The sequence below is a fragment of the Corylus avellana genome, chromosome ca1 (assembly GCF_901000735.1).
Source record: "Corylus avellana chromosome ca1, CavTom2PMs-1.0".
In the NCBI taxonomy this organism is placed as follows: domain Eukaryota; kingdom Viridiplantae; phylum Streptophyta; class Magnoliopsida; order Fagales; family Betulaceae; genus Corylus; species Corylus avellana.
In genome coordinates, this window is record NC_081541.1 from 34,729,319 (window position 1) to 34,739,167 (window position 9,849).

General features: G+C 38.7%; 2 protein-coding genes across 5 annotated transcripts; one reads left to right on the plus strand and one right to left on the minus strand.

Annotated features, from left to right (window-relative positions):
* Positions 1-1,300: 1,300 nt before the first annotated feature.
* LOC132185312 (BTB/POZ domain-containing protein At3g05675-like) lies at positions 1,301-4,291 on the plus strand. The gene is made up of 2 exons (XM_059599105.1): positions 1,301-2,468; positions 3,691-4,291. Exons 1-2 carry the CDS (start codon positions 1,395-1,397, stop codon positions 3,967-3,969), a joined length of 1,353 nt encoding a protein of 450 aa, XP_059455088.1. The 5' UTR covers positions 1,301-1,394; the 3' UTR covers positions 3,970-4,291.
* Positions 4,292-5,231: 940 nt separating this feature from the next.
* Positions 5,232-9,598, minus strand: LOC132183588 (uncharacterized protein At1g01500-like). Of its 4 annotated transcripts, none has more exons than XM_059596953.1 (3): positions 9,240-9,598; positions 7,410-8,121; positions 5,232-6,076 (listed from the first exon to the last, which is right to left on the minus strand). In XM_059596953.1, the coding sequence occupies exons 2-3, from the start codon at positions 8,115-8,117 to the stop codon at positions 5,846-5,848; spliced, it is 939 nt and encodes a 312-aa protein (XP_059452936.1). In that variant the 5' UTR covers positions 8,118-8,121; positions 9,240-9,598; the 3' UTR covers positions 5,232-5,845. The 4 variants fall into 4 exon arrangements, with proteins under 4 accessions (XP_059452936.1, XP_059452909.1, XP_059452927.1 ...); XM_059596926.1 differs by having other exon boundaries at positions 7,410-8,279; positions 9,240-9,596; XM_059596944.1 differs by lacking the exon at positions 9,240-9,598 and adding an exon at positions 8,949-9,193 and having other exon boundaries at positions 7,410-8,279.
* Between the last annotated feature and the right edge of the window lie 251 nt (positions 9,599-9,849).

Here is a 9,849-nt window from a genome sequence, read left to right on the forward strand (position 1 = left end):
TGGGTGGCAATGATTGGATCAGGCCATGATCCCAAAGCCAGGCCTTTTTCTTTTCTTTGCCCAACCGCTACTCTTAAGATGAGAGATCATTACCAGGCCCGCCTGCCTAATAGACCTAATCTCCTCATGTCTTCAAAAGATGAATTTGAGATTTTCTTTTTATTATTATTATTATTATTATTATTATTATTTTCTCCATCAAAATTTGACCTGATCTATTCTTTTGTCGAAAACCAAATTTTTACATAAAAATAAAAATACAACAACTTTTTTGGTTGGCTTTATCCATCCATGAGCATTATCAAGCTTAGAATTTTGTCCGAGCCCTTAGTTGGGCCTTAAATTCTCTACCAAGCCTGCCAACTATGGGCTGGGCAGTCGGCAGGCCATCCCTGTTATATTTCTCGTGGGCAAACACAAATGACGGCAATGTTAGTGGTAATAGGTTTTTATTTATTTTTAGTGGTAATAGGTTAATACAATAAATAGAAGAAAAAAATGGATTAATAATAATAATAATAATAATAATAATAATGATAATAATAAAGGAGTCTTTCTAAGATTTGAACAGTATTTATTAAACAAAAAGTGAAAAATAACGATTTTTTGAATGAGTTTGCTTTGGGTTATGAAGAATAATGCTAGATGAATATTATTTTCTAAAAAAGTAATAAAAAAAATTGGTCCTTATTTTTTTTAACTCAATTTAAAAAAAAAAACATAAAGAGAACACTTAACATTTTCTTAATTAGGATTTAACTAGTTGGAATTGAGACATATATGTAGACAAACTTAAGTGTTAAGCTTACTTGTCGAGAGCAAGTGGGTTCCAAAACTCCCATATCCTAAAGCAGTAAAGCTGTCTCAATCTTCAATCTTCAATCGGGATGTATATTTATCTCATGTCTAAAATCTCAAACCTTATCCACTTTCTTGTCTTCAAATAATAAACAAGGTTTTGAAAAGGTGTCATGGTGACATGGCGTGCTTATCATTCATGGCCCTCAACCTTGTCAATACAATGTAATTTTGATTTTTTCATCATATTTAATAATAATGATTAATAAAGTGGCCAAATTATAACTATTTAGTAATTTAGAGGTTATTTTATCACATTTTAAACATTAAATGACTAAAATAGAAATAATTAGTAATTTAGGGGCTAAATTATATTTTTTCTTAAAATAAACTAATATTATAGCAGGAGAAAATGTCTATCCACAATCCACGTGTCCACCCCTCCACCGCTACAATATAAAAACCGTTACTGATTTTCCTTCCAGTTTCCCTCCCATAAAAATCTTCTCGCGGCCTGGCCTAAACCTCCCTTGCTTCTTCTGATCTTCTCCTCTCTCCTCTCTTAACCCCAGATCCCAAACCTCCTCACAGAAACAATGATAGGGAACACTAAAAAGCGGCATCGCGTGTCACCCACCGCCAGCACAGCGAGCGTGTTCTTCAACGACCCCTCCACAGCCGACGTCATCCTCCGCCTCTTCGTGGACCCAACATCCATCGCTCCAGACTCCGATGACTCCTCCTCATCCAACAACCAAAACGAGCAATGCGACGACGTTGAGATCTACCTTCACTCCCACGTGCTCCACCGCTCCAAATACTTCTCCGCCCTCCTATCCGACCGATGGCAACCACACGAGCCAGGTTTGAATCCGACGCCGTTCAAGCTCAACCTGGGGGTCCCACCCACCCCTGGGTCCCTCCAGTGCCACCTAACCGTGCTCCAGCTCCTCTACAGTTCCGATCACTTCTGTTCAATTGATAGCGCCTCCACCGCGCTCGATCTCCTCCCCATCGCCTTGGAGCTTCTCTTCGAAGACTGCGTCAAATCCTGCGTCCAATTCCTCGAGGCGGTGCCGTGGACCGAGGACGAAGAGAACCGGGTGTTAAACCTAATCCCATTTTTGAAAGAGGAAGAGAGTAAAGAACTCCTCGCTAGGGTTTTGCCCGGGCGAAACGACTCGTGCGAGGAAATGCTGCACGGGCTGGTCTCTTCGGCGATCCATAATTACCCAAACATGGCGTTCGTGAAAGCCTTCGTGGCGAAGCTTTTGAGAGACTTCTCGTCGAGGGACTCGGCCAAGAGGGTCCTGGAGAGGGCCTTCGAGACGAGCCTCAAGGTCGTGAAGGAGTCCTTGGAGGAGTATTCAAGCCCGGACTTCAGAGGGGACCACAACGAGACAGAAGCAATACAGAGGCTGAATCTGCATACGGCCTTGACGAATGGCAAGCATTTGCTGTGGCTGGTGGAGCGCATGATCGAGCTGAGGGTGGCCGATGCGGCCGTCAAGGAGTGGAGCGACCAGGCGTCCTTCACAGCCGATTTGCAGAGGGCGTTTCGTGATGATGCGTGGCGGAACATCGTGCCCGGGTTGCCGGCTGTTGTGCTCAGATGCACCTTTAAGCTCGCCAATGCGGTCGCGGCAGGCACCATTTTGGCCACCAGACAGGTATTTTGCTTGAGAATTAGCTTGAGCTTGTTGCATCTATTATATACAAAGTACACATTTTGATATTGGTTGATCATTCATTACCGCGTTGCACGGTTGGATTGATGAACTAGCATGCTTTTGGATTACATTTATGGAAAGACAAACGGATTAAGAATGGGGTCTCAGCAAATTGTTGGAATGGTTGTAAAATACGTTAGTAATGTGGGATCAGGTTAAGTTTGTTAATATATTTTGGTAGATGTTGAATATATGCAGTGATTTACCTATGTGAGATATTTGGGTATTTGTAGGTTTAATCCATCTGGGCTTGTCCCACATGATTTGATGAAGCCAATGATTTAGGTTAAAATTATGAGCTACAGGCCTACAACGACTTTGTTCTCTAAAATAGTTATGCGGGTCTAGATAGCCGGTGCTGGATCTTGGGTTCTTAGATTTGGGTGAAACATGGGAAAATTGGAAATGGGAGGTCTCATTAATCTATTTGAATCGCTTTAAACATTGATGATAATACTTATCATGTATCATATCGGTAATGACTTATGCTGTATAAGCAGTGTTCAGTGCCCTATTTTCTGAGCATATTTTTATGTTTTCTTGACTGTCAACTTTGACATTGTCACCATGGATCGGCTTCATAGCCTTTTGCTGATGACACAGTTTTCCTCGAAACTGGCTCCAACTCAATTTATTAAACTAACGTGTATTCTTAAAGCATGTAATTCTCATGCGCATTTTTAATGATTTGTTCTTTCCCTGGTAAGTTGATGAGTTGGGGAACTAGATTTGGCTCCCAACTCTTGTGCCGTTTTTCTTAAGGGAAAAGTATTTGGCAAATAATAACAAGAGGCTAAATCTAAATTCTAAAAAGCGAAGATTTGGAAGGATGCAAGTTAAGCTACAAAATTAGTTTGATGAGCTAAATCCCTAAGAATTTGCATTCTCATGTGAAAGTTATTTCATTGTTTGCCATCCCTGTAAGGTTTGTCTCCTTTAAGTCCATTTCCCTCCTGGTCTTCCCCTTAATTATTAACAGTTTTTGTCAGTAGACATGTATTAACCTCAGGGTGGAGGTTTTTAGATTGTTGAAACAGAATCTTTGCGTTATCTGAAAATCCCCAAGACCTTTGATCTGATGCTACTCGGTGTATATAAACTCAAAAGATGGCAGTTAGATGCATTAATTAAATTGAAAGTAAAGTGTTTTCTTGTTCTTCAGGTTAGAAGGAAGCTTGTGAAAGATTGGCTTCCTGTTCTTATAGTGTGCAAGGATAATGTCTCGCCCATGTCCCCCAGTAACAAATCACTCTACCTGGAATTGGAGGAGACATTCCTGAGAATAATCTCGACGCTGCCCATGTCAGATGCACAGGAGTTGTTGCAGCAGTGTCTCAGCTTCTCAACCCGAAATGTTGAAGATTGCCCACACTTGTTTGCAGCATTCGACACCTGGTTCCGGCGCACAGCCCGACCTCCACAGACCGAAAACTTCTTTTAGAAAGTACTGGTGTTTATGCTGTGGTTGTAGATAACCGTTGTGCCATGGTGCTGCTGTCATTACAGAGATTTAGCCTTTTCTGTCAATATTGTGCATATTAAGTTATTAACCAGTGTTCAGATGCTCAGAACATCGTGTGGACTGTGTACATAAAAACTAGGATCTTTCCACCTCTGCAAACAGAAGCAAGCCTGATTGCCTTTGATATCTTCCCTAGTATCTTTCTGATCGTTTTCCTGACTACGTTTGATTTTCAAGTAAAATAATAGAGCCGTTGTTGATGTAATTATTAAAATAAGAAACAAAGACCACTTTGGATTTATGTATTTGAAGTTAAAAGAGTAAAAGTAATCCTAGTTTAATTTTGTTTGTTTCTCCACACAGCTTGGCAGTAATGCCTCCAAGCCATGTGATGGCTGCCGATACGTGGCCATTGGCCAGGCAACCACTATGGGGTCTCTTTGCCTATCCCATTTCGATTTTTGGGTGGAACGCTTTGGAATGATTGGGACCTTCTATCCTTGAGAATCAGTTTCATCCATGCCCCTTTGTTTCTCTCCTCTGCACTTTTGTGACAACCCATATGTAGTGGGAGGGAGGGGCTTGTGAATTCCTTCTTTGTAGTAATATTTTCACTATATTTAGCCTCTAAAATTCTAGATTGCCTCCCTCTAGCTTTGCTTTTTATTTATTTATTTATTTTTTCGTATTAGCTTTTCATGATTATAAGATAACCCTCTCCTACGTTATGATTATGTCTTTACTTCATTTTTAAAAAAAAAAAAAAAAAAAAAAAAATTATATTGTTACTTTTCAAACACTTTCATAATCAACAAAATATGTCCTTCAGTTTGATATTGTTTACTGCAATTTATATTATGTCACTCATAATAAGTAAACTTACATTTGTGATACATTGTCTTGCCGCCCAGTTATTAGTTGTTTAGACAAGCAACCGTTACATTAATATAGTTTCACAACAGATTTTAATTTAAGAAAAATGCTAGACTTACAACTAGTTGACACATATTGGGCACGTAATTAAAAGAATATTTTTTTAGTGGCTAAAGTAACTCTAATCACATGTTGGCAAGTTGTAAAAGTTTCTACGTACGCTTAGAGGTGACGAGGAATAATGGAGTGATATATATAGCATTACTATTAATAGACTGTTATATAGTTATAATAACATAACAATAAAAATCAACCATTAGTTTTTTTTTACAAGTACTTATCTGAATGCTAATTTTTACAACTGTACCGTCAAATTATATGATAATCGTATAACAGTCTACTAAATAGCATTTCATAGCCTCCACATATGTATATTTATGTTTACACGAGCACACATTTCCTAGCTCTGCCATTGATTACTAGTAGCCTAAAACTAGAATCATGGCAGTATTGTCAATAATTATGCGAAGGCAACAAAACAAAATAGGTACGAAGACACAAGTTGGAGTCATGAAGGGATCTACACTTCTTCCATTATCAAACACTACTGCAATCAACACCTTACAAAACAAAAGCAGAACTTCACAGATACAGAAGGCCGCAGCAGAAAGCAGTAGCTAGATGAGGATCTGAACACACTAACAAGATCATTCCCTACAAAATCAAGTGCAAGAGATGCCGAGAGGTTTCCTGCTTTTATTGTTGTACATTTGAAACGAATGGTCCTTTTATATCAGATGAAAGGTTTAGTCCCAATAGAGGCCAAGAAATGCTTGAACTCATGCATTTCCTGCACTTAATTGCAAACTACATGAGCCTCCTCATTGACAACAGGGACATGCAAGAAGTACCATCAAGTTAGCTGTCTTTGGATCATGGGAAAGTTGAATTTGGCAAGATGGGAAAACAGGGAAAGCCAGGATTACAGTCGCCTCCTTCTGAAGTTGCTGGTGGTGCCTTGGTATGTTCGAACAAGCAAGCCCACTCCAATTCCAATTCCAAGACAAACGCTAAGGCCGATACCGACACCCACCCTCACCCCAGCATTGAACCATGAAAGCTCTCCATCTTCACCTTCAAAATACGCTGTCCCGGAGTATAGGTTGTTGTAGTCGTCTTCGTTTTCTGGTTTGTGGTTTGGGAATTCTGACATCTGCAAATTCAATGAAAACCAAGCAGGATGCTAGGTTAGTAAAGCAAAATTTAGTAGCAAAGTAGAGTGTAAGCAAGCATAAAAATATACTTGTTGAAGAAATATTTGCTAGTTTCCCAAGTAAAATACCAACCATATGAGACAAATGTTCCCCAGTATGCTAACAAAATTACGAAAACTGCATGAAAGGCAATAAATCAAATCTCTAGCTGCAATAACAATATCAAGTATTGCCACGTTTGGGCTATTGCAACAACTAGACACAAAAGCAACCCTCCAGTTGACTTCAACTAATCAAGAGAAGGACAGAGAAGAGATTGTGTAAGCGGTCATCACTGTGAAATAAAGTGCCTGTGGAGTTGGAATATCTTGTACGTACCCAACCGTCAGAGTACTTGAGAATTGTGAGGTACCCCAGAGAAGTGCAAGTGTGTTTAAGAGGCAACATATATCTAAACAGAGAAAACTGTGTAGATCAGCTGATATACAAATGAAATTCACAACTGTGGCAACTCAGACAGTGCAGCACAGAGGGGGTCGAAAAGATATTGGATTTAGCAGATAGAGGAAGAATATTAGCATAATCCATCCATATCCATAGAAGTATATCCTGCAATTATCTGAATACAATGCAGTACAATCCAAAAGATAAGTTCACCAGATAACGTTCCAAAGACTCCATAAAACTTCTTTCTGGGGTTAGCATCATTTGACTCCTTAACAAAGCAGGTGGTCATTGGATATTGTTTATGGCAAGCTTTAGCAGGTGCTGGTGGAAAGAAAGCAACATGAGGAATCAAGCATATCTACACCATGAGCAAACTACAATCTATAAAAAGTGATTGAATTCAAGGTGATATTAAAAAACAAAACAAAAAATCTCCACTGTTTCAAGTCCAGGGTCTGGGTGTCTAAAAGGACATACAACTTGCATTATCATTTGTGTCTGTACACATATTACCTAGAAAAGCCATGAAAGACTGCAGAAAATAGGATAAAAGATATTTCTATTATACAGCTCTTTCAAATTCTAGTAAGTTGCTAAAATAATGTAACACATAACAAAAGGGTAGCATCCTATTAATTCATAGCTTCAAAACATATGCCAGTACCTATCCTTCTGAACTGTCTAGGATAAGAATGTATATGCCTGTCCAATACTTTATTCAACAAGAAATACTACAAGTAAGCGAACATTTAGGCAGCAAACATGGGATCAAACATGAGCAGGGCTAGTGCAACACTTACATAAGAGATGAACAGAACATCTAAATCTCAAAAAAGAATCCCATTAAACCCTTCAACTAACAGAATTAGATTAGCAAAAGGATACCTGCAAAGCAAGCCTAGAAGGAGCATCTTTCTGGCCTTCAGTTGCCTCATACTCAGGTATTGAATTCAATGTGCTCTTCCTCATATGCTTTTTTCGATGACTAAGCTGTAAAGTCTTTGTTAAGATAATTGGAGTGCCTGAAAAGGACCCTGCAATGTAGACCTCAATTGTAGGTGAAGCCAACTCCGGCCCCAACATTTGCTTCCCCTTAAAGAAGCCAGTGCCAACAGTCACATCAGATTCACAATTCATGCTCCATCCCTGGCCTGGATTGTACGGCTCTTTGACAAAACCATTACTATTGCACAATTCTAAAACCCCAGATAACATGAGAACATCCTTATCAAATACCTCAAACTTCACACTTCCTGTCATCCTGATACTATCAGTGCTCACAAAAGTAGCTTCTTCGGACTTCTTATCGCATCGATCCCTTCTAAGAAGGGTGGACACCCCATCAGAATATATGCTTGTTCTAACACCATTGACTTCAAGAAGTGTATCACGGTTGAGTGGAATATGGTTTAGGGTGAGGTACTCAGGAGTGGAATCATCAATCTCACATTTGCTAACTCTAACATAAAAAACTCTCAAATCAAGCCAGTGTAGAGAAACCTTGACGCAGGGTTGATAAGAAGAGTTCCTCATAACCATGTGGCCATTGTCGGTTGGCCCATTTCCATTAGACATCTCATAAGAATTCTCCATGACCCTGAAGAGTTTAATCCTCAGTGAAATCCTTCCACTTTAATAGAGTTTATGATTTGTGATGATTCATACAAATGAAACTCAAGCGATGAAAGAACAGCCGTGGCCATGTCAATGTGAATCAAGTCATCACAAAGCAATTTACACAGCATAATTTGGACACTGGAAAACCAACAAAGACAAGAAAGCAGAAACCCAATCAGTATGCAAGAGATCAGTATGCAAGAGAGAAGGGATCGGGAGTACGAATTTCTAATAGAAAAGAGATGAACAGAAGAATCTACATGAAGAAAATAAATAAAATAAAAATAAAAATAAAAACTTTTCTAATATAATGTCAGAAACCCAGTTCAGAAAGACAGGATACCTAAAAGAAGAGAAAAAAAAAAAAAAAAAAAAAGGAGCGAGCAGACCAAACCCAATTAAATATGAAACGTATCAAGATAAAGGGCTTGAACAGAAGAACATAACCTTTAGATGACAACTTTTTACTTTCTGTAGGAATTGAACATTGAACAGCCAACAATTAATTAAGCAAAGCAGAGGCCAACGGAGGAACAACCACCAAACCAGAGGCAGAAAGAAAAGATAAAGAAGGGATAAGAAGACAGAAACATACTAGAGAAAAATCCAAAGAACAAAAATGTGAAACCCCACAAATATTCATGGCAGAAGCCGAACAATATGGTCCCATACTGATTCACACCCAATTTTAGGTGAAGTAAACATCACATCAAACTCAACTCACTACATACTGATACCATGCAATACAAACAAGAAAAACCCCAACAATATGAACAAAAATTAAATATCACCTACAGAGAAACATACCTCTTCACCACCAGAGCAACTAGACACTAGAGAAAGAATTTACAAATTCCTCTTTTTATTTGTTATTGCTGAAACTGCAATTCAGCGAAGATCAAACCAAACAAATTGTAGTTCTAACCATCTGATCAGACATCAAAGAAACAAAATAAAACCCCACAGATTACAACAAAATTGCCGGCGACATGCGACAAATAACCCGCGTCATACAAACAGACAAAACTCTCTCTCTCAAAGACAACCATAGAAACATACAAAACCACAAAAATTTACTTAATTCCCAGGGAAACTCACCGCGAATATTTTCATCCTCTGGTTGCCGCCTCTGCAATCCCAATAATCGAATTTGATCTAGACCAATAATCGAATTTGATCCTCTAGACTCTATATTGAGTACTGGCCCCTCACCAATAGAACAAAACAGAGCTTTCGATCTTCGGCAGAAAAATTGTAGCCACGCAAAGTTCTATAATTTACCAAATTGACAGCTAAAAATGGGTGCTTTTAATTAATTGAAAAATCAATTCAAATAAACAATTTGAGAACAACCCAAGTCCTAAAATTTCACAAATACTAATGGGTTGTTGTTTTGCTTTGATTTTAATGTTTTGTCGTAGTGGCAAGTTTTGAAGGTAATATTTATTAGAATTTGTTGGAAGTGGGGTCACTCTGCGTCTGATATTCTTCAGATCTTATCCGAGAAAGAGAGTAGGCAGGTTCACAAGGCCGATGTATTGAAAGGGATGGCAAAGCCTTTTATACGTAGGATTTATGAATCTACGAGCGTAGGCAGCTTCTCTTTCTCTAAAAACGGCAGTTAAATGTCAATTTTAACTGCTGCTTTTGTATGGTAAACTTCCATTACTACTACGCACACTTAAAAACTATTAATCACGTGCTTGTC